The 25,114-nt window shown below is 40.0% G+C and overlaps 1 protein-coding gene across 1 annotated transcript in view; it reads right to left on the bottom strand.

The window, feature by feature from the left end:
- The window catches only part of LOC115200882 (CUB and sushi domain-containing protein 1), a 509,589-nt gene that overhangs the window by 250,496 nt on the left and 233,979 nt on the right, over positions 1-25,114 (bottom strand). Inside the window, exon 3 of the mRNA XM_029763998.1 lies at positions 23,481-23,593. Within this exon, the coding sequence (XP_029619858.1) occupies positions 23,481-23,593 (113 nt within the window). The remainder of the gene's footprint in view (positions 1-23,480; positions 23,594-25,114) is intronic.

The raw sequence follows: 25,114 nt of genomic DNA, 5'->3' as shown, positions 1-25,114 counted from the left end.
GAGTAAAAAATTGTTATATTGATATATTCAAAGAATAAGAATAAGCCTTTGGGTAAACAAACTGTCAGAGAAGCTACCATTTTATTGGACAGTACACACTGGGCACAAACTGGTTGAATCAATATTGTTTCGACGTAATTTGTCAACATATTGTGATGTGGAATCTATGTGGAAAATACATTGAATTTGATTTTGAGGGTGACATTTCAACCACAGGATTATGTCATTATGGTCACCAAATTTCAACACAAACAAACATTGTATAAAATATGTTGAGTTTGTACCATTAAAACAACGTCAGATCTTCAACGTCATATCCACTATCAGCAATAGGCTGGGCAGCACCTTACAGGAGAATTGATCTAGCTATCTACAGGAGGCCTTTGGTCTCCCATGCTGGGTTTTGATCAAGCCCAGCCCTGCATAGCTATAATATTTGTCACTGACTATTACCAATGTGCTATCATGAGAATGATTGTGGAAAGATCTCCAAACTAAATTGATTCACTGATGCTATCAAAGTCATTCCAAAGGGTAGTTTTAACAGAGCAAATGAAATGTGACCATACTTTTTCACTTATATATCATCAATGACGCTATTTACACTGTGTGTTGGATTCACAAACAAAAATCTAAGTTAAAGAATAGGACTAAATCAAATCAAACTATATTCAAAGTGCATTTAAAGTTTGATTTTATTTGATTTAGTCCTATTGTTTAACTTAGATCTTTGGTTGAGATGGGGACGTGAATCCAACATTAATTTGTCGACAAACTGGAATTAAAGACAGACTAAGTCAGTGGCACATATGGAACTATTCAAGCAGAAGATAGATATCCTTCAAATGTTGATATTTGGCTGCATTGACAACCAAACACAATTCAATATCACTTTTGAAATACAATGAAAAGCATAAAGTTAACGCTAACTTACAAACTAATGTAACATTCAACTTTAAAATGACTAACACATCTATAGCCACATTTTCAGGTTACTGTAACTATAAATGTCTTATGTAATCATATAAAGCATGCATGTACCCCCTAAGGTCGATGTCCGCGCCCCCACGGAAATCTCATTAGCATAATAAAAACATCCCCATCAAAATCCGTCAGTTTAAGCTAGAGATCTGCTTTTTTGTATTGGATGCGTCTCAATCCACCGCATCCGCCTATGTCGCAATTCTGCATCTGCAGTGAAAGGTGACTGAGGTAGAGCGGTGTTTTTCAGACCATGAGACATCCCGAAAGTCAGGCTTCTCACAAAATAATCTGTAGCGTCCGAACGGCTTGGCCTACAAACTATTATGACCCTTCTATGGAAAGGTGGTTTTCTCTGTTTTGCTCTACGAACCCCACAAGTGTCTTGGGACTCGGCTTAAGTTGGTACAGCCGATCTGCCAACTTCTGTCTGTAGCGTCCAAACAGTTGGGCTATACACTAATGTGACGCATCTGTGCAAAGGTGAGACTTTCACAAACACGTACATGTTGGTTGTTTTTTCCCCCACAGTCCTCACAAGACTTGTCTGAAGGTCCCCTGGTAGCAGTTGAAAAAATGAATGGAAGTACATTAGTTTAGTAGAACCCTCCCCCCACCTCCCCTGGCTTAGACAGGGTTTAGACTGTCTAAGCTATCTGTTCTTCCATGTAGTGAATCTGTTATTCAATGCGTTTGTATGGGCTAATACAAACCCACAATTTGCATTGTGTCCCATCACCCCCCACCCGCCAACCCCCTCTTTTACGCTGCTGCTACTCTCTGTTTATCATCTACGCATAGTCACTTTAGCTATACCTACATGTACATATTACCTCAATTAGCCCGACTAACCGGTGACTCTGTACCGGCTAATCCGCACATTGACTCTGTACCGGTACCACCTCTATATAGCCTCACTACTGTTATTTTCACTGTAATTATCCTGTTTATCTATTGTTTATCTTACTTATCTATTGTTTACTTAATACCAATTTTTTCCTTAAAAATTGCACTGTTGGTTAGGGCTTATAATTAAGCATTTGACTAATAAACTTTGATTTGATTTGATTTAATAGCAATAAGGCCAAAAATAATTTTTCATCAAATCATTTCTTTATTGATTTTTTTTGTACTTCAAGGGGTCTTAAAATTCTAAACAAAAAGCTAAATTATCCTTGGTATGACCTTCTTAAAACAATTCCATTTAGCTTAGTATAACCCTCCATCCCCCAGTATAACCCCCCTTTATTAGTTCAGATAGCACGTATATGTCGTCACAGGTCTGTGGAGATCTTCACAATTGCTGTAATAATCTGCACAGAATATCGAAAAGCACTGATCACTTGCACCATGTACAGTGCATTCGTAAAGTATTCAGACCCCTTTTTCCACATTTTGTTACATTACAGCCTTATTCTAAAATGGATTTAATAAATGTTTTCCCTCATCAATCTACACCCAATAACCCATAATGACAAAGCAAAAACAGTTTTTTAGAATGTTTTGCTAATTTATACAAATTTAAAAAAAAATGGAAATACATTATTTACATAAGCATTCAGACCCTTTGCTATGAGACTCGAAATTGAGCTCAGGTGCATCCTGTTTCCATTGACCATACTTGAGATGTTTCTACAACTTGATTGGAGTCCCCATGTGGTAAATTCAATTGATTGGACATGATTTGGAAAGGCACACACCTGTCTATATAAGGTCCCACAGTTGACAGTACATGTCAGAGCAAAAACCAAACCATGAGGTTGAAGGAATTGTCCGTAGAGCTCCGAGACAGGATTATGTCGAGGCATATATGAGGGGAAGGGTACCAAAAAAATTATGCAGCATTGAAGGTCCCCAAGAACATAGTGTCCTCCATCATTCTTAAATGGAAGAAGTTTGGAACCACCAAAACTCTTCCAAGAGCTGGCCAAACTGAGAATTCGGGGGAGCAGGGCCTTGGTCAGGGAGGTGATCAAGAACCCGATGGTTACCCTGAAAGAGCTCCAGAGTTCCTCTGTGGAGATGGGAGAACCTTCCAGAAGGACAACCATTTCTGCAGCATTCCACCAATCAGGCCTTTACGATAAAGTGGCCAGACGGAAGCCACACCTTAGTAAAAGGCACATAACAGCCCGCTTGAAGTTTGCCAAAAGGCACCTAAAGACTCTCAGACCATGAAAAACCAGATTCTCTGGTCTGATAAAACCAAGATTGAACTCTTTTGCCTGAATACCAAGCGTCACATCTGGAGGAAACCTGGCACCATACCTACAGTGAAGCATGTTGGTGGCAGCATCATGCTGTGGGGATGTCTTTCAGAAAATAGCTGTGCAGTGACGCTCCCCATCTAACCTGACAGCAAAGAATGGGAGAAACTCCCGAAATACAGGTGTGCCAAACTTGTAGCTTCATACCCAAGAAGATGCGAGGCTGTAATCGCTGCCAAAAGTGCTTCAACAAAGTACTGAGTAAAGGGTCTGAATACTTTAAAAAATATATATCTATTTGCAGAAATGTCTAAAAATCTGTTTTTACCTTGTCATTATGGGGTATTGTGAGTAGAATGTTGACAGAAAAAAAACAATGTAATCCATTTTAAAATAAGGCTGTAATGTAACAAAATGTAGAAAAAGTGAAGGGGTCTGAATATTTCCCGAATGCACTGTGCTTTTAATGTAATCTCAACTGCAATCCAGGTCATTTGGTTCTGCTATTAGATGAAGCACAGTTATAACACATGCATCTGTTGTATAAATAAACAAAATATCTGACATTGTATTAACATTTGAACTTTGCTGTGTTTTTAAATGGTTGAATGCGCAGTGATAGACATTTGGGTGACAAGTAAACAAAAAATCAGACATTGTTTTTCCATTGGAATTTGCTGGAGCTTTTAGATGGTTGAAAGCATAGTGATAACACATTGGAAATTCAACTAACTTTTGGCTGTCTTTTTGAATGGCTGAATATAGGTTGTAATCTCATTGATCAACATCTCAACCAAATATTACTCAATTCTACACATTAAAATTATGCGGTGTGCGCAGTGGGTATTTTGTTTAAATTGAATGTGTGGTTGAATAGTTTAAGTTAAAATGCCATGATATGCATGTCAAACAATCTTGAAAAGAATAGTTAATTGACAGCCCAATTTAGTCATTCACATACATTCATGTCATCTGATTAGCAGCAGTGAGTGGATAATGAAAAAATAGAAAAAGCCACCTCATCGTTTTCAGCTGTCCCCAAGTCCCTGTGGCCATATTTTAAAGTCACAAGAGGTTATAGCTCTCTGGAAAATGATTGCTGCTGTTTATCCTTCTTAATTAAGCAAAGGCTTTAATTCACTGTGTTGACATGGGATATTAGTGTGTGGAGTTTTCAAAGGAGGGCTGGAGGGTCTGAGTCCTGGCATCTCTTGCGTCCCTAGTGGAAAGCTGTCATTTACGGGGAGTTACGTGATTGCTTATTAGGTTTGGGAGTGCCCCGAGAATGGACGATTAGGAGAGCCAGAGTAAAGCCATGCAGAGAGGTTGGTAGGCGTTCAGATCCCAACACCTCCCAAAATACCTGGTACATTAATGTAAAGGTCAGCTAATGGTGCATATTGCTCCACAATGTTGTTCCAAATAGTTTTTTTGTCATCATTTCTGAATGATAGAAATATTCACTTTTTGGGTAGAACTGTTGAAGATAAACAAGGCTATTGAGGTATTTTAGAGAGAAAAGGGAGTTCAGTGATTAGCACTGAATATATTACAGTCTTTAATCTTTGGTCAGTATGAGGAAGGGCTTGGGATCGAATGGGGTGACAAGAATACAAGTAGCCCCTTTATGTCTGGGTTAAAGAACTTCCTGAGAATCCCTAATCACCTGGCATTGATAACACTGGCTTTTGAATGTTTTAAAAGCTTGCTGTCTAAAAAGAACACTCCAAAGGTGCTGTCTAGGCCCTCAGGGCAAAAGAGGTGGACGGTCCTTGGAATACCAAGCCACCTCAGATTGGAGCTGACTGAAGAAATCATCCACAGCTCAATGCCCTCTGCACTCAAGATGGTCTCTGCGAAGGGAACTAAAAATAAACATTTTCCCTAAGGTCTCCTCAGGTCTACCTCCTGTCAAAGGTAGACCTAACTTCTCATACCACTTGTTGTCTGACTGCAGGGAGGGAATAGGGAAGGTATTTTCTGTTTAATAAAAAAAGATTGAGCTGCCACATTTAGAAGAAAGGAAACTTCAGATTACACCATATATGTGGCCACAGGCAAGCTATTTCTATCCACAAATTTTGCCACAAAGCTGAAGCTGCAGGGCACTGACAGTATATTAAATAATCCGATTTACACTCCTCTTCCACTTTTTAGGAAAATCGAGGTGGCTTCTCAGATTGACTACTGTATGATACATTGGAGTATATCAACTGCTTGATATGTTGGAGTTTATTATATAAAATGCTGCTACAACTTTGATCATCAGAAATGTAGGTCAAGGGATTGAATGGGAATAAAAACATTTTAAAGTATTGGTGTCACGGATCCCTCCGGAACTTTCATTACGCACACCTGTCCCCTATTCCCACTGATTATTACTTGTATAAGTGTGCCCTTTGGTTCACCATTGGGCTGTCGATTATTGTTCCAATGTCCGTTGGTCGTGTGAGTACCTGTGCTATGTTTTGGCTTTCGAACCGTGTATATTGTGCAGATGATTACGGGTCTCATCACGTGTGATAATCATTGTGCGATTGTGTATTTATTTGAGGTAGTCCTCACTCTTTTGTTTGGGTCTCAACCCTGTGTTTTGTATAGTGTTTGTTTGGTCTTCGTCCCCGTGCCTGTATATGGCACGCTGTAATTTGGGTAAATAAAAACCCTTATTACGCATTCCTGCGCCTGTCTCCCGATCCCTTTATACCAGCGTGACAATTGGATGATAAAATATGTCAAGATGGTACTATTCCATTATGGATGTCTTTGTTTGTCATGCGAGTCATTGGAAATAAACAATGTATATCTTCAAAATATGTTTAACTATCAAGTCCTTGCATTCGTAATGACGTCCTGTCGAGGGGTTACATTTCCCCTTCTCCTGTGTTTTGGCTCTATTCAATTAGACAAGTTATAGAAATCTACATGTTTGTTTTTGCTTTACCTGATTTCATACTCAGCTGTTCCATTTTTTTTAATGTGGTTTAATTAATGTATAGGTTACTACAAACCAAAACTTCAAAACATTACCAAAAGCTTTTGACTCGGGACCGGTACCCGTTGTATATAGCCTCGTTATTGTTATGTACATTTCCTGCGTTACTTTTTGATTCGATTTATTTATTTTTTACTTTAGTTTATTTAGTAAATATTTTATAGAACTCTATTTCTTGTACTCCATTGTTAGTTAAGGGCTTGTAAATAAGCATTTTCACGGTAGGGTCTACACCTGTTGTATTCGGAGCATGTGACAAATAAAATTTGATTTGCTTTGATCTGATCTAAGGAGTGCATTGTGTGTTTCTTCCTCTTAACTATTCATGTATTTATTTTGCAGAGGAAGTGTCAAAATGATCTCCTCTTTGGGTGCTACTATTCCAAAGGAAAGCAAGATCTAAACAGAGGATACAGAGCAATACACGGATGAATATTGCTTTTGTCAAAGTGTTTAGTCTTTTGATATAATTGGAATGGTGTCCTATAGCAAGCATACAAATAAGGAAGTGATGTGGTAAAGTAGATCTTAAAGGGAGAGGATGGGGGGTGGGGGGGGCGGGAGTGCTGTCTGGGGTGGTTTGTGAATATCTCTAAAGGGCTTTAATCCTGAGCCAAGATCCAGATATAATCAGCTCGTAGCATTGATTTTTCATTGAAACAAAGTAACTTCTTCCACATAAAGCAATTGCAAAACCCAGTGGACCCGTTTCTGTGACAAATATGCCAGGCCCTTGTTTTTGTTGCCAGGGAAAATATTAACCAATGTAGAGTATAACTGGTGCATAACATTAGTGCCACTGTAGAGCAACAATCCTCTAGTGTCGTTTATCTCGTTCAATTTAGAATCTAGTTCAATACGCGTCTAATCACAGTTGCTCTGAGGAGTGCATTACAACAGATAATCTGAAAAATAAAAAAATATTTTATTTTCCCAATAAAGTGCTCCATTTCTAATTATTTTTATGTGGTGTCCCAGCTCAAATAGCCCAAGTATATTTTAATTCTCTAGATCAGTCTATGCATAGCTGATAAGAATGTTCATTTCCTCCACTCTTCCATGACTAAGTCCACGACTCTACAAGCTAAATCAGGTAGCGATAAGATGTTAGCTTACGGAGAGGGTTTACACTGGGGATTTGTGTGTTTACTCAGAATGCAATGCAAGTGAGTACACACCCTGGTCTCCATTTGCAGCTGATCCATTTCCAACAGGGTCACTACGTACATATACATTGAGACCTCTATCCATTAGGCCTTCCCATCTGACATCTCTTTCAGACTAACAGACTCTGAGTTGTTTTCAGAATTCACTTCAATTCCCAGAGTCCACCTGACGCTGGAAGTAATGGATTATTAACGCAGACGCGGCAGAATGTTATCTTTTCCTGAATTATACTGTATATCTTTTGACATGTTGGTGTCTTTAAAATATTTTTTTTTACATTATGTTCTTTGGAACTGGCTTTAGTGAAATTACTGAAATGACATCATTTTGTGTCAACACAGACAGTTTTGATGAGAAATGATACACACATTTTAAGTTATTAATTTATACTGAATACAAACATTATTCACCTCTGTTTAGCTATCATCCCTTCAACACACCACTGTAGTCTGAGTCAACACCAGTCAACCACTCTATCCTATCAGGAATATGGCTCACTTCCTTATTTCCCAAATGTCACCCTTGCTCAAACATTGATTGCCTCTGGCATCAATATTACAATCAACCAGTACCCTTCGGAACACTTAATTAACCAAATTTGGACCTGACACTTGACAACCTAGTGTACCCTGTAAAGGATTTCAAAGTGTTCTGAGACGTATGAGACATTGCATTCATGATTATAAAAGTATAATGTTTAATTATGTTTAATTTAATGTTACATTTGATTAGACCTTTTGAAATCCAGTGCTTTTACATTACAGCAATAAAGTACCAAGGTGTTCCTGAAATATTTAAAATATATCCTTTGTAGGTACAGTAGGTAATACTTTTATGGTGAGTTTAAAGGGAGATGTGATGAATATATGTATGAATATGGAATCAGAATACTTGGCACTATACACTCAAATTGAAGGGTGTTTGTGTCCTTGCATCTCATTGACCATACCTGTCAGTTAAATGCAACAGCATGATTCATTCTAAAAGTCTAAGATATCAGCTTCCATTAATTTTCTCACCGAGTTTTAAAGATACTGCAGGTCAATAGTGATTAAACCATTTAACTGATTTCGTAAGAATTACAATATGCGTGACTTATTTGAAGCTTTAATAATACCTTAAAGGATAACATAATTACAGTAATACTCACCAGACAGCAAAACAGATATGTTATATATTCTGTACTTTTTATGGCTGAATACTTATTGGTAATTTATTAAAAAGTATTATTAATAAGCCCATGATATTTAAATGAGAGAATAGCAAAGAGTGGAGGGTGGTTCAGACTGTGAGGTTGTACAGTCATGCTATATTGCAGAAAAATATGTTGTTTGACCAGATGTCAGGAATTTGATCGATTTGAGTATTTTAGAAGTGCCATTGAGCCTGCACGAAAAATCAACACAATCTTGTTTTAACCAACACTGCACTGTGCAAGAGGTACTGTGCTTGACATTACTGATCATTTTTTTTAATGCTGTTTTATCTCGCAGTAGAAAGTTAAATGTTTGTTAATGTGGGAGGAAATTATGGAAGATAATCTTCCATAAGGATAAATCTGGGAGATAATTCTGTCAGAAAGGCACTTAAAAAAATCTAAACAACTGCGGGATATTTTCCTTTATCTTCATGGGTGTAACGGCTGTCGTATGAAGTGGACCAAGGCGCAGTGGGTTGAGTGCTCATCTTAACTTTATTGAACACTTAACAAAAAAACAAAACAAGAAAACGAACGAACGCACAGTATTGCAGGCTACACACACAGCTATGCAAAAACAACTTTCCACAAAGGACAGGTGAAAACAGGGCTACCTAAGTATGACTCCCAATCAGCAACAACGAAGTACAGCTGTTCCTGATTAAAAGCCACACCAGGCCAACACAAAGAAATATACAACATAGACAGAGCATAGAAATACAAAACATAGAACATAACCAAAAACCCCGGAATACTCTAAACAAACACCCCTCTACAATAAACACATATCCCAACAAACCCCGAACCACATAAAACAACACCCCCTGCCACGTCCTGACCAAACTACAATAACAAATAACCCCTTTACTGGTCAGGACGTGACAGTACCCCCCCCCCCCCCCCCCCCCCCAAAGGTGCAGACCCCGGATGCACCTCACACAAAAAATAAACACAAAAATAAACCCCCCAAACTAAAGGGAGGGAAGGGAGGGTGGCTACCGTCACCGACGGTTCCCGTGCTACACCCCCCCTTCCCCAATCCTCCTACTGTGGAGGTGGCTCAGGCTCTGGCCTTAGTCCCCCACCTAACCTGTCCACCCCCGCTGAATACCTCGGGCTGAAGCGCGTCGCTGTAGACCTCGGGCTGAAGCGCGTCGCATTAGACCTCGGGCTGAAGGGCGACTCTGGGAGCTCCGGACTGTATGGCGACTCTGGGAGCTCCGGACTGTGGGCCGTCTCTCTCGGTTCCGGACTGTGGGCCGTCTCTCTCGGTTCCGGACTGTGGGCCGTCTCTCTCGGTTCCGGACTGTGGGCCGTCTCTCTACGGGGCACTGTCGCCGGACACTCTGGACGAGGCACTGTCGCCGGACACTCTGGACGGGGCACTGTCGCCAGACACTCTGGACGGGGCACTGTCGCCGGACACTCTGGACGGGGCACTGTTTCCTGACACTCTGGACGAGGACTGCGCACTGAAAGCCTGGTGCATGGTGCCGGCTTTGGAAGTGCCAGACTGGAAACACGCACCTCAGGGCTAGTGCGAGGAGCAGGAGTAGGACGAGCTGGACTGGGCTGACGCACTGGAGGCCTGGTGCGTGGGGCTGGTACTGGAAGTACCAGACTGGAGACACGCACCCCAATGCTAGTGCGAGGAGCAGGAACAGGACGTGCTGAACTGGGCTGACGCACTGGAGGCCTGGTGCCGGCTTTGGAGGTGCCAGAATGGAAACACGCACCTCAGGGCTAGTGCGAGGAGCAGGAACAGGACGAGTTGGACTGGGCTGACGCACTGGAGGCCTGGTGCGTGGTGCTGGTAGTGGAGGTACCAGACTGGAGACACGCACCCTAAGGCTAGTGCGAGGAGCGGGAACAGGACATCCTGGACTGGGCTGACGCACTGAAGGCCTGGTGCGTGGTGCTGGCTTTGGAGACGCCAGACTGGATACATGTACCTCAGGGCTAGTGCGAGGAGCGGGAACAGGATACACTGGGCCGTGAAGGTGCACTGGTGGTCTCGAGCGCAGTACTGGCACCACCCTTACTGGCTGGATGCCCGCTTCCCCCTGGCAAATGCTCGGCCTCGACGCCGTGCGCATCACCCCATAGCACGGGGACTGACCAGTACATGCTGCCTCCGGTAAGCATGGGGAGTTGGCTTGGGGCTTAACCCTGGCCCAGCCAAACTACCCGTGTGCCCCCCCCAAAACAATTATTGGGGCTGCCTCTCAGGCTTCCATGCCAGTCGTGTTCCAATATAACAGTCCCGGTCCTCTCCAGCCTTCCTCCATGGTCCCTCTCCGGCAAAAATCTCCTCCCAAGTCCATGACTCAAAATAACTCCTTTCTAGCTCCTTACCCCGCTGCTTGGTCCGTTTGTGGTGGGAAGTTCTGTAACGGCCATCGTATGAAGTGGACCAAGGCGCAGCGGGTTGAGTGCTCATCTTAACTTTATTGAACACTTAACAAAAAACAAAACAAGAAAACAAACGAACGAACGCACACTATTGCAGGCTACACACACAGCTATGCAAAAACAACTTCCCACAAAGGACAGGTGAAAAACAGGGCTACCTAAGTATGACTCCCAATCAGCAACAACGAAGTACAGCTGTTCCTGATTGAGAGCCATACCAGGCCAACACAGAGAAATACACAACATAGACAGAGTATAGAAATACAAAACATAGAACATAACCAAAAACCCCGGAATACTCTAAACAAATACCCCTCTACAATAAACACATATCCCAACAAACCCCGAACCACATAAAACAAACACCCCCCTGCCACGTCCTGACCAAACTACAATAACAAATAACCCCTTTACTGGTCAGGACGTGACAATGGGGGACATCTTAAACGTTTCAGACATCAATTGTCCTTTTTATTTTTGGCTAATGTTATAGAAAATTGTAAGAAGTGATTATGCTTGGCAGGCTATTAAGTAATACCACAGAATCAATGTTTATAAGTAGCCTACAGGCTTTGAAAAATTCTAATTTCAAAATAAAATGGCAAAAAATATTGAGCTCCTTTTTGTGGGCCGAGGCCTTCCCAGAAACGTTCCAAAACATCTGTCTTTTGAGTATAGAATAAGTCATCAACACATAATTAATCGTGAAGGTTATGACAATAAGTCAATAATTCAATAATTAAGCATGGAACACTGTAGATGTCATATTTTGGCTATTATTTACATTAATGTAGAGGGGCCACCCAGCAGACAGAGGAAGAAATGCGCTTAGACTACGGATCCCACACTGCTTAACATACATTAGCTTATGAGGGTGACGGGGTGAGAAGGTTCTGCAATTAAACATAAGGTAATGTATTTCACATATGCCAGTGTGTGGCTGCGAAGTAAGAAAGCATTGGCATAGGATATTGGAGAGGCTGCAACAGTGCATACAAGTTTTGTAGTGAGTCCGGACTCCAGACCACATATTGAGTGTCTCGGTCTTGTCTCGGTGTCGGATACATTTGTACTCGGTATTGACTCCTCTCAGACAGTGAGGACTTGTCTTTCTTCCCGAGACCAGCCGAGACCAGTGGAGTAAAAAACTCCTAATCAGCTTCCATTCAGTCAGCACATAAAACCACTTCACCAGGCCAAATATATACACCCCTTTCTTTAATGAGTTGCCATCTCCCGAATTAACTCAAGAATATATAGATATCATAACAGTCAATAATTAATCATTTCCTCATATCAGTCTCATTCTGAATGTCGTAGACTTTGTAAATCTGCACAAACCCGGGTCTCACTGATCATTCCGTAAGACACATATTGATTTGATTATTTATTTACTAACACTAAATGATAACATAGGATACACACACGGTATAGGTTATTGATTGGAAAATTAATACGACAACAGCAAGTCCCTAGCGGAGTAACACAATATGACACTTGTTACGCAAGATGGAGATTTAAAAAGAGAGAAATAGAGAGAGAGCGAGAGAGAAAGAGAAGCAACACTTGGATACATTTGTAAACTACGCTTAGTTTAGCCATAATACCTTGCCCTGAACTGCTGTTCCTTTGGGTAAGAAGTAATGTAACAATGTACTTACGTGTTGAAGGTCTTCCTTGTGTATCTCTGTTGGGCCCTCTTCAGATGGCCTTGTCTTTCGTTTTCAGGTGTAAGTCTCTGATTGTCCACAAGAGGTCACAATGTCCTTCTTAGTTGTCTGTTTACTTGCACTCGTTCTGGAAGAGTGGTCTCCTGAGGATGGCTAATCATCTGTGTCGTTGATCCCAGAGTGGTCATGAAAGCAGTGTAGGACACGATGATTTAAAGAGAATAACCGGAGGTTCTTTTGTCTTCTTCAACCTCGTGTTGCGTTCTGCGGTCGTGGACTATTGTAGACCTTGCTGCAGCTGTGGTCCATTTTAGTCTGATATGTTAATTCATAACTCAAATGCTTTATACCCTCGGGTAAAAAGGGGGTGTTTACGTCATTGGTTACACGCTCTCTGGGCTCCCTGGGGTGTGGCTGGTTACGAGGCAAGGTATCACAATTTACTATGATCTTGTTAGAGAACTAAAATCACAATCTTATCATCACAAAAACATCCTCTTTATCCTGGATATTTTCTACACAACATAAAGTATGTAAATCTGATATACACATTGTAAAAGCTTTTGAAGTTACAATGTTTCCGTTATAACGTCTTTATACATTTTCATATAATTACATTTGCCATATTCCATCTCCATTCAGATCTTGAAATATATTGTCCCGGTGTCCATTGTTTGATGTTGTAGTTCTTGGCGGCAAACTCTTCATAAATCACAAAGACATTCCAATCCCCCAAACTAGAAACCAAAAGGATTCGGTCTGCTGCATTACAATATACGATTGACCAAGCGGGTGAGAGGGCTCTATTGAACACTGATCCACAGTAACCTGATCCTTGGATCCTCACAGGAGAGTCATGGCAGTTGCTTGTTTGGGACAAGCATGCATTGGCAGTCAAGATGCAGAAGGACGAGGAAGCTACAATTCCCCATCGTTTATCTGTGCAATTTTGATGGCCAAATAGCTCAAACCGTTTGAGAGGGTTTATCTAATGTTCCTTCATTAAATTTTAGCTCATCTTGCTCTGGCTAACATTAGTTGTTGATCTTGTTGTTGTTGATGTGCATAACTGAGGGAGAGAGAGCCTACCTTTTCATGGTTGTTTGATTAATAGGACTGTAAAGTTCCAAAATGTAAGAGGACTCCCATGGTGTTTACATATTTGCAGAAATTCCTTCATGTGTATTTTGTGGCTTTTGGCGAATGTGTTCTAATGATCTAAAGTCGTGCTGTTGCAACTTCCTGTAAACACAGTGTAGTTCAAAGTGAATGATGGCAGGCTCGTGTGGCAAATGGCTTGTTTGTATAAAGGCATACTGTAGCTCTGATTGGCTATAGCACATGTCTGTGTAGACTCCGGTCCTGGACAAGACAGACGTTTTTGGAGAGCGTAGAGAGAGTAGAGTATTACTTTATTAATCCCAATTTGGGAAATTGTTTTAACACAGCATGCATCATCAATGGAGCGTTGGGCCAGTAACCAAAAGGTTTCTGATCGAATCCTCAAGTTGACAAATTAAAGATCTGTCGTTCTGCCCCTGAGCAAGGCAGTTAACCCACTGTTCCCCGGGCGCCAAAGATGTGGATGTCGATTAAGGCAGCCCCCCGCACGTCTCTGATTCAGAGGGGTTGGGTTAAATGCGGAAGACACATTTTAGTTGAAGGCATTCAGATGCACAACTGACTAGGTATCCCATTTTCCCTTTCCCAATGACTTACAACGACAGAACACGCAACAATGACCAACACATGATATATAAAAAAAACTGGTTTATTTACTACAGCGTCTATTAATTGTCCAAATGCACAGCCGCAATAGAATTTTCAAAAAAGTCCCAAACATTCTAATAATTTATGAAAACGTGAACATTTCCATATCTAAGTGGTCACTTGTCAGAATATATATTTTTTTAATGTCATATTCTTCCTGTGCAGATTTGAACAAATTTGAATAAGATTTCATGTTGCTAAAATGCAGTCAGTTCCTATTGAAATGCAACAATGTTTCACACTCATAAACTTTTTTTCAAAGAGATGGCTAACAACAACAAGCGCACCGAAATAAAAAACACAATTCCACTCATCAGATGATGATCGTTTGAAGCCTAACTTTGAAAGTTATTCTTGAAAAGGGAGAAGCTATCGAGTTAGCAACAACATCCTCTTTGATAACACATTTTTTTACATGTACATTTTAGTCATTTAGCAGACGCTCTTATCCAGAGCAACTTACAGTAGTGAATGCATACATTTCATTTCATACATTTTTTTAGTTTAATTTTTTTTTTTTTGTACTGGCCCCCCGTGGGAATCAAACCCACAACCCTGGCGTTGCACACACCATGCTGGCATTGTAAACACCATGCTCTAACAACTGAGCCACAGGGAAGGCCACCTGCTCCAGCCGCTGAAAACTAGCCGACAACAAAAGCTAGCTAGCTAGACCCTGGGGAAACTAATGCTCGCTATTGCCTAGTGACCTGTTGGCCTTCATGAAGGCAGTGTCCATATATTTTTGTAAATACGGTCCCACCCATTAAGTCAAAATGTGATTTGTTGATTCCACTGTCACTCCACAGTTTTGCCCCAATACAGTTGAATGGCAGATGCCTTTATCTAGCTTCTGATGGCCTAGCCAATGTCTGACATAGCTAGCTAGATGTATCTCCCCAGAGAACAGCAAAGCTCTCGACCTTCGCCTCTCCCGAGGCCGTACAGGAATTGTAGTGATGGGACAAGACTGTATCTACCATTTGGATACCACGAAATTGGGGAAAAAGGGGTAAAACATTTTTAAACTTCAGTCAGTGTAGATAAAGGGGAGGAGGTTAGGGGATAGGATAGGGGGCAGTATTTAGGATGTTGGGGATAGGGGGCAGTATTTGCACGGCCGGATAAAAAACGTACCCGATTTAATCTGGTTACTACTCCTGCCCAGTAACTAGAATATGCATATTGGATAGAAAACACTCTAAAGTTTCTAAAACAGTTTGAATGGTGTCTGTGAGTATAACAGAACTCATATGGCAGTCAAAACCCTGAGACAAATCTTAACAGGAAATGGAAATCTGATGTGTGGGACGTATTAATCATTTAGCACTTCCTAAGGCTTCCACTAGATGTCGACAGTCTTTACAAAGTGGTTTGAGTCTTCTATGGTAGAAACTGACCCAAAGAGAGGCTTGGGAAGTTGGTCACAGGGGGAGGGCCATTTACTACTATGACGCGGGCGCCCATGGCTACCCTTCCCTTTCGAAACGTTTAGTAAGACAATACAATCGTCCGCCTTGAATATTATTGAAGCTCTGGTTGAAAAAGGCCCTAAAGATTTATGTTATACAACGTTTGACATGTTTGAACGAACTTAAATATATATTTTTTGCACATTCATGACGACAAGTCCCGCACGCTTCAGTACATTATGAGTAGCCTTTGGAACGCGCTAACAAGAAGGAACTATTGGGACATAAATTATTAACTTTTTCGAACAAAACTACATTTGTTGTGGACATGGGATTCCTTGAAGTGCCTTCTGATGAAGATAATTAAAGGTAAGGGAATATTTACGATAGTATTTTTGATATTAGATGGTTCCAAGATGGCGCTAACATGTATCGCCTAGCCTATTTTTCTGAGCATACCACGTCGTTTATTGCAAAGTGTGATTTCCCAGTAAAGTTATTTTTAAATCTGGCAATGCGGTTGCATTCACGAGATTTTAATCTATAATTCTTTGAATGACAATATTACATTTTACCAATGTTTTCGAATAGTAATTTTGTAAATTGTAGCGCTGATTCACCGGAAGCATTTGAGGGAAAATATTTTCTGAACGTCACGCGCCGATGTAAAATGCTGTTTTTATATATAAATATGAACTTTTTCGAACAAAAAATGCATGTATTGTGTAACATGATGTCCTAGGAGTGTCATCTGATGAAGATTGTCAAAGGTTAGTGCTGCATTTAGCTGTGTTTTGGGTATTTGTGATGCATCTAGTTGCTTTGAAAATGGCAGTGATTTTTTTTTGGCAGGGTACTCTCCTGACATAATCTAATGTTTTGCTTTTACTGTAAAGCCTTTTTGAAATCGGACAACGTGGTTCAATTCAGGAGAGGTGTATCTATAAAATGGTGTAAAATAGTCATATGTTTGAGAAATTGAAGTTATAGCATTTATGAGGTTTTGTATTTCGCGCGACGCGATTCCATTGGCTGTTGATTAGACAGGTTAAAGAAGAATTTTTAAGCCTTGAGACAATTGAGACATGGATTGTGTATGTGTATCATTCAGAAGGTGAACAGGCAAGACAAAAGTTTGAAGTGCCTTTGAATGGGTTATGGTAGTTGGTGCTAGGCGCACCGGTTTGTGTCGTGTCAAGAACTGCAACGCTCCTGGGGTTTTCACGCTCAGTTTCCTGTGTGTATCAAGAATGGTCCACCACCCAAAGGATATCCACTCAAACTTGACACAACTGTGGGAAGCATTGAAGTCAACATGGGCCAGTATCCTTGTGGAATGCATTCAATACTGTAGAGGGGGGGTGCAACTCAATATTATCTTAATGTTTGGTATACTCAGTGTAGATATACAGTACCATCAAATGTGTTAATGTGTTAATAAGTTGTGGACATTATTTTGACAAAGAGTGAGCAGGACATAATTCCACACAATTCTGAGGGGAAACTAGACTACCTGGATACCTGGAAACTAGACTGGTATTACAGGTTGGCTTTTCCCATGAGGAAACACATGGATAGACTGTTAATTATGAAAGGGAATATAGAGATCAGCTTGAACATGAAGAACAAAAAATCTGCAGTCATATAAAATGTATTAATTCCATTCAATGTTTCTGTAGTGGTTTTCTGTAATGTTTCTGTAGTGGTATACCTCGATAATAGATAACGGTACCATCCTACTGGGCACACACTGGTTGAATCAACGTTGTTTCGACGTCATTGCAAAGCAATTACATTGAACTAATGTGGAATAGACGTTGAATTGACGTCTGTGCCCAGTGGGATCTGTTTGTTATTCCTCGATAAAGGGCCATGAACTCAAGAACTCAATTCAACTACTATGCGTTCTGGACAGCGCGAGAGACCTTAGACATATATAGATTAACAGAATTTTTTTTTACACACATTCAACAGAAAAATTAGATATTTTCAAATTGTGCCAAAGGCCGCCCTCTCCTACGACAGTGACTCTAGCCCTTTGTATTTGGTCATTTGATTTCTAATTCACATCAACGTCTCAAGTTAAAAGTTGGAGCCATTTGAATGACTCTGCAGAAAACTGTTGGTCCATTCAGTCACAGTTTCAAGGGAGCGTCCCTCTCTTTTTAATGCAACATGCTACTTCCATCTATACCAACTACTTTAAATTTTTTTTAAATGTTTTTAATTTCAGTCTAAAATGTGGACAACGTGTTACCCAGAGCAGAGCCAAGAGTTCTTTACACCTGCTGAATGTGAAATGTCCATGGTCCCAGATGACACTTGAAGGTTTTTACCCCTACTGATCTGTCATGGCCTCTATGGATAGGTGAGCCCATGAGGGTCACTGTTGACTGAGCCAAAGAGTAGGACATTTAACATCATTGTGTATTTCCACTATGAGCAGAACATCAGTCTATGAGTTCAGAACTGGAGTGCTTTCATTTCTGCAATTTCGGCATGGCATTTTCTGACATATACTTGAATATTATTATATATTATTGCAGCTTGGAGTGAGACAATCTGAACATAGCTACTGTATTATTGGTTATGGTATCAAATGAAAAATCCACAAAAAAGTTTAGAGAAATATAGACATTTTGATACAGAAATTAAATGCTTTTTTCTGATATTACAAATCCTTTCGACTTGTGGAGTTCACTAAAGCAGCTCCCTTAGGCTGGTGGCCCAGATAGAAGGATGAGCAAAATCAGTGTAAAGGTGTGAGCAGCTTTTCAGCAACAACTTAAAACATTAACTCCAAGAGGCAGCTTGAATTTTATTGGATATGTAAGGCACTCTGTCTTGGAGTTTGTCCTTGAGAGTCGATATAAGGATCTGTCATTAAAACCACAAACACTCAGCGCTGATTGATCTGAATACCAATGTCGATTCTTCCCCATACTGTAAATACCAATACATTCACATAATGTGGATTAATGTGTTTCTAAATGGTAGATAAAACTCCAAGGCTTGTGAGTGTTAAATATTCACACGCATCTTCAAGGTGTTTAACAGTATCTGTGTGCACTGTGCTTTTATCATTCAAATGACTTCTGTTTCATAGCTTGGCTATTAATGGGATTAGCTCACCTCACACTATTGGCCTTCCAATATGTCCAAGCCATCATTTTATTTCACAGGCGATAGTCTATTATCCTTCGAATGCTCTGCAGCACTTGATTATTGCCTCTCAGGCTTTTTTCAATATGAAATATCATTATGGCTCTAAACGAGGCTGTTGCAATATAAATACCCATGAGGTATAGAATTCCTTATAAGGTACATAACAAAAAGAAGAATATCAGCAAGATGCAGCAGTAAACATCCTCCTCAAGGAAATAGTAAACAGGCCTATATTCCCCTTTAATGTAATGGGAAATTCGCTTACAGGATCCTGTTGAGAATGATCCCCTGTAAAACATTTTTTTTTGGCGGGACAGAAATAATGGTAAATGGGGCAAATAATGCTGAGTGCTTGACTCTTGTTCTGTGGGATCTGAAACCAATGTAAATTACAGTATGTGTGGTTGTGTATCTAAGCTTTATTGATGTAGCATGTCGCTTTTTATGCCTCCAACATTCACAGATTTACACACACCACACACCAATACATGCACATGCATAAGCTGCGACCAACTGCAATACAACATTATAATTTTGTTGAAGGCTTAACCTTTTGGCAGTTTGATATAAGATAAACACTGATACCGCCGTATAATTCTCTTTGCATTTAAAACAATGGGTTCCATGTTTCCTCTCCTGCTTGGTTGTATTCTCTCTGATGTTGCTGTTTGTTCCTTCTATACTGAACAAAAATATACACACAACATGCAACAATTTCAAAGACTTTACTGAGTTACAGTTCAAATAAGGAAATCAGTCAATTTAAGTAAATTCATTAGGTCCCCTAATCTATGGATTTCACATGACCTGCAAATTAGATATGCATCTTTTGGTCACAGATACCTTAAATAAAAAGGTAGGAGCATGGATCAGAAAACCAGTCAGTATCTGGTGTGGCCACCATTTGCCTCATGCAGCACGACACATCTCCATCACATAGAGTTGATCAGGCTGTTGATTGTAGCCTGTGAATGTTGTCCCACTCCTCTTCAATGGCTGTGCGAAGTTGATGGATATTGGCAGTAACTGGAACACGCTGTCATGCGTGTCGATCCAGAGCATCCCAAACCTGCTCAATGGGTGGCATGTCTGGTATGCAGGCCATGGAAGAACTGGGACATTTTCAGCTTCCAGGAATTGTGTACAGATCCTTGCAACATGGGGCCATGCATTATCATGCTGAAACATGAGGTGATGGTGGTGGATAAATGGCACGACAATTTGCATCAGGATCTCGTCACGTTATCTCTGTGCATTCAAATTGCCATCGATAAATGCAATTATGTTTGTTGTCCGTAGCTTATGCTTGCCCATACCATAACCCCACCGCCACCATGGGGCACACTGTTCACAACGTTTACATCAGCAAACCATACACATGGTCAGCGGTTGTGAGGCCGGTTGGACTTACTGCCAAATTCACTAAAATGATGTTGGAGGCGGCTTATGGCAGAGAAATGAACATTACATTCTCTGGCAACAGCTCTGGTGGACAATCCTACAGTCAGAATGTCAATTGCACGCGCCCTCAAAACTTGAGACATCTGTGGCATTGTGTTGTGACAAAACTGCACATTTTAGATTGGCCTTTCATTGTCCCCTGCACCAGGTGCACCTCTTTGTTTTGTGTATTTTGTCTCAGAGAATATTTCCAGCAAATAATATTCAGATATTTTTTAAGTTGCACTGTTCAAGAAAGGTAAAGAAATCCCTTGACAAGAGACTCAAAGGAATGATTTAAAGTGGCACATGGATTTAAATCCATCCAGTCAAGCAAGGTTTGCCAACTTTAGTGAAGACGGCATTTTGTTGGTTGAAGTTAGTATTATGGGGAGCAATATCTCTAACAAACAGAAGAGGGGTTGTTCATGGGCACTTTCTCTGTACTATCTAGTACAGATTGATTCACACCTAGGTGTAACAGATAACCGGTGGGGCTCCTGTGTATTTTCCCAAGTAATCTTTTCAAAAATCATTTGAGGAAAGTCACTATTTTTACATTGGTCTAATATGAGAGATGCCACTTCTTAGATTATTGTTGTCGCTCAACTTGGACTGTATTTTAACTTTAAGTGTGTGTCCCCGTAGAGCCTTAAGACTAAAAGGCTGAGTAAAATAGCATATTTGCATGCTACTGTGGACCTCTAAAATATATTTCTAATTGCAACAACATAGTAGCCCAATTATTTCATATAAAGCTTATTCCTGGCGTAAAGCACTATTCTGAATCTTCAAAGCTTGGTTAAATATCGGTTGGACTCTCAACCTACTTGATGGCCCAGGCTCCATTTGAAGTTTTCACTTTATGTTGAGACATTAATTGATTTATATCTTTGGAGCAGTACCCTCATGGAGTCTGCTCACCGCTGCAGAATTTTGTCCTTGTCATTTATTTGAATCTTTCCAATAAAGGTCTAAAGAAATATACTTAATTAAAAAAAATTATATTAGTGGCAATGATTGAATTACAATGGGATCACAAAGATGAAATATTGGTTTTCATCCTCTCAATTTGCCTTGATTTCAGAGCACAATGATGGTAGATAAGTCCAACTGCTTAACATAGATACTAATAATGTTCCAAAACATGAAATGATGGTCCAAAACACGTAACGTGGTTCCAAAACACAGCTTTTGTCTTGTCAGAACAGGTTTGTGTTCTCAATTAGCTTCAACAATAGTAAACCAATTAGCAAACATAGCTATTTCTGATTCCTAAGAGCATCCGGGGAGGGAAATACGCTGCAAGGTTATAAATCCATCTCGCAGACACTGCTGCACCAATCAAGACTCTGCAGGCAAATAGATTACAATTACTCAAGTGTAATGGCCCATAAATCACAAACTAAGGGCTGCTGGGAAAACCTGCAGGTTGCATAGTTGGATGACATCATATCTCAATTTCAACTGCAACAAAATGAAAATGACAAACACAATGCTTCCAAAATAACTTTAGTCACCATCAATACTATCAACACTCGAGGGGTCCATTAACGCCCTCCATCATAACAATGGTTGTGACACTTTCATCAATGAAATCATAGCCTGTATCAGAATTCTCTAAAATCCAAGACAAAATCTGCAGTCAATTTCGATTTAGACTCCAATGGTTACATGGAATATCGATCTTTGTCAGCTTAAATGGAATCCATTCAGGCAACCAGAAGAAACGCCCATATTAAAACTCCATCAACCTGATGGATAGGCTATTAATGTTCTGAGAGGGCAGCCACTAATGCATAATAAAAATAAGATTTGACGTTAACCTAGAATGCAACACAGTTCTTCTTCTATGTGGAGAAATGAAGCAAATGTAAAGATAACACAATCTTGCTAATCTTATTCATGCTGTAACATACAGCAGCTGTAGCTAATTCTGAGGCAGTGGTTAGGCTAGTACTTAAATTTGATTCAAAAACAGTATGTTAAGATATCAGGAAATAGTGTTCTGATACAACCAACATTAGATTAGCCTATCATGCTTCATTATTTCATTATCACTCACAGTAAGAACTCTCTCACTCTACACATAATAAAACATAAAGTACTTCAGACATTGTCACAACCAGCAACAATTGATGTTACCAAACGAGATTGATATTCCATTTAGGGAATTGAGTTTTGGTATCCACTCAAAACCCTGTAGCAATAACAAAACTCTGAATCCCTAGAGATGAAAATGTTCAGAATGAGGAAAATAAAAAAAAGAAAGCTTATCCTTACAAAGGTTTACGAGCAAAGTGCCATGCTCGTGCATCATTCATAGCCTAGGTCCCAGTGTCTCATGAGGGCTCATGAAGTTTGCTGCAGTGTATGCCAGCCTGAGAGATGTTTTCTTACAAGGGGGGGTGAGTTGAGACTCCAGTGATATTAGACTTCATGGAAAATATATGAGATGTTGTGGTTTGTGCTGTATACTGTGTGAAACAGACTAGACAGGCTTTGTAATGACCCTAGTTTGATACAGTCAACCGAAACTCACATGAAATGCCATAGCTATCAACCACAGGTTTAATCATGTAAACTGTAAACTGAAACATGTGCTTAGCAAACGACATCTATGGCAGTAAAACTCTCTGCACAAGGCTTAAACAGTAACCAATTGACATGTCCTGAAGAGGTGCACGTTAAGTGCACACTACTTAGCAGTGTTCATCATACGAAATGCACCCCGCTCTCTGAAAGCATATTAATATGCTGATTTTGAGACACCGATTCATGAATTACCCTATAATACAATAATAACATAGTCATTTATATTTTTTATTTTCAGGATCTGTGGCCCATGGGGGAATCAAACAAATTACTCTGGTGCAGCAATCACAATCCACCGCCAACTTAGCCATTGAAAAAACTCGATATAGAATAGAAAAACAAGTCAATAGATAGACAATTACCATTTTGTTAACACAAATATTTGTTTAACCCTTTTTGTTAACCCTCTCTTACATCAATTCAGACAAGTTTTTAATTGGAGAAATAATCAATAATAATAGGTCTTACCTTCATAAATTGCTTTAAATCCTTGTGCACTCACAGCGAAATCTGTTGTGAACCAAAGGGCCATTATTGACCCTGTGCTCACAATAGGTGACGGCAACATGAAGCCAGATAACCTGCAAAGAGAGAAATGTTACATTACATTTAGTAATTGTTATCAAATAATTAAGTACTTTGCATTATTGTTAGTGGTCTCAGATTTGTACTGTGGTCATGTCGCAAATGTGAACCGTTTTCATAGAAAGACAGTTTTCATAAAATGAAACAAAATGCTTTACACAGCAGAAAAGGCAATGACATCAGGCACACAATAACAGGGAACAACAACAGAAGGACCATAGCATTGCTAGACCGGTTCAAGGACCCTTTAGCAAAGACCCAGCCTTCACTGGGATCAAACACAAGCACATTCTGATGAGATCGTGTCACAGAAACAGTGTAGAACTAAATCCAACTGATTTTCCCTGGATGCTTACATCTCTAGTGTCCACATTCAATTTTAGATAAAGCTTCCCAAAATGTGTATAGCTGCATGTGGGGCACTCACAACTTTCTATTTCCTAGAGCTAGTACAGACTGGTCAGATTCTACTTCCAAAATGGCTGTCCGGTACTTGTTGTACCGACCCGTTAATGCACATGCCAAGATAATTAGGCTGCCAAAAATAAGTAGAGTGAAAGTAGCTAATGTTGCTAATTTAGCTAATGTAAGCTAACTTCTAACAATCCAAAAAAGTGTTACTGAACAGAGTACCAAGCAGATACATCATATTTTCTTGATAATAAGACATTATTGTTGATTTGTGACAATAAGATTTAGGTACAAACACCTAGTAACCTACTTCAATAGTATGGGGTTAAATAAGCTAAATTTACATTTGAGTCATTTAGCAAACGCTCTTATCCAGAGCGATTTACAGGAGCGATTAGGATTAAGTGCCTTGCTCAACATATTTTTCACAGAGTCAGCTCGGGAATATGAACCAACCACGTGTCACTAGCCCAACACGCTTAACCACTAGGCTACCTGCCACCCTAGTTTGCCTATAATCTTCTTTCAACCCATCATGCTAAGAGTTGTAAAGTCTGTAAAAATATGGTAGTACAGCCCTAATCCATCACGTCTATCCAAGAATCATTTCACAGGAGGCTTTTAATCCTTTCTCAATGACACCCATTCTCAAGGCTGATATGAATCATACTAGTCACTGAAATTAAACACTTACCATAGATATTTCCTAGCTACCAATGGCATCCCTCTACTACTAGTGTAGCATGTTCCCAGAATGTTGTACGCAGTTCTTGTTTCCACTAGAGTATATACTCTGTCATGCCTTTTTTTATATACACTACCGTTCAAAGGTTTGGGGTCACTTAGAAATGTCCTTGTTTTTGAAAGACGTAGCACATTTTTTGTTGTTGTTGTAAATGACTATTGTAGCTGGAAACGGCAGATTTTTATGGCGTATCTACATAGGCATACAGAGGCCCATTATCAGCAACCATCACTCCTGTCTTCCAATGGCACGTTGTGTTAGCTAATCCAAGTTTATCATTTTAAAAGGCTAATTCATTATTAGTAAACCCTTTTGCAATTATGTTGGCACAGCTGAAAACTGTTGTGCTGATTAAGGAAGC

This window comes from Salmo trutta, chromosome 10, assembly GCF_901001165.1.
Source record: "Salmo trutta chromosome 10, fSalTru1.1, whole genome shotgun sequence".
In the NCBI taxonomy this organism is placed as follows: domain Eukaryota; kingdom Metazoa; phylum Chordata; class Actinopteri; order Salmoniformes; family Salmonidae; genus Salmo; species Salmo trutta.
Note: the sequence above shows the minus strand (reverse complement) of the source record. Positions and strands in the feature narration are given on the sequence as shown.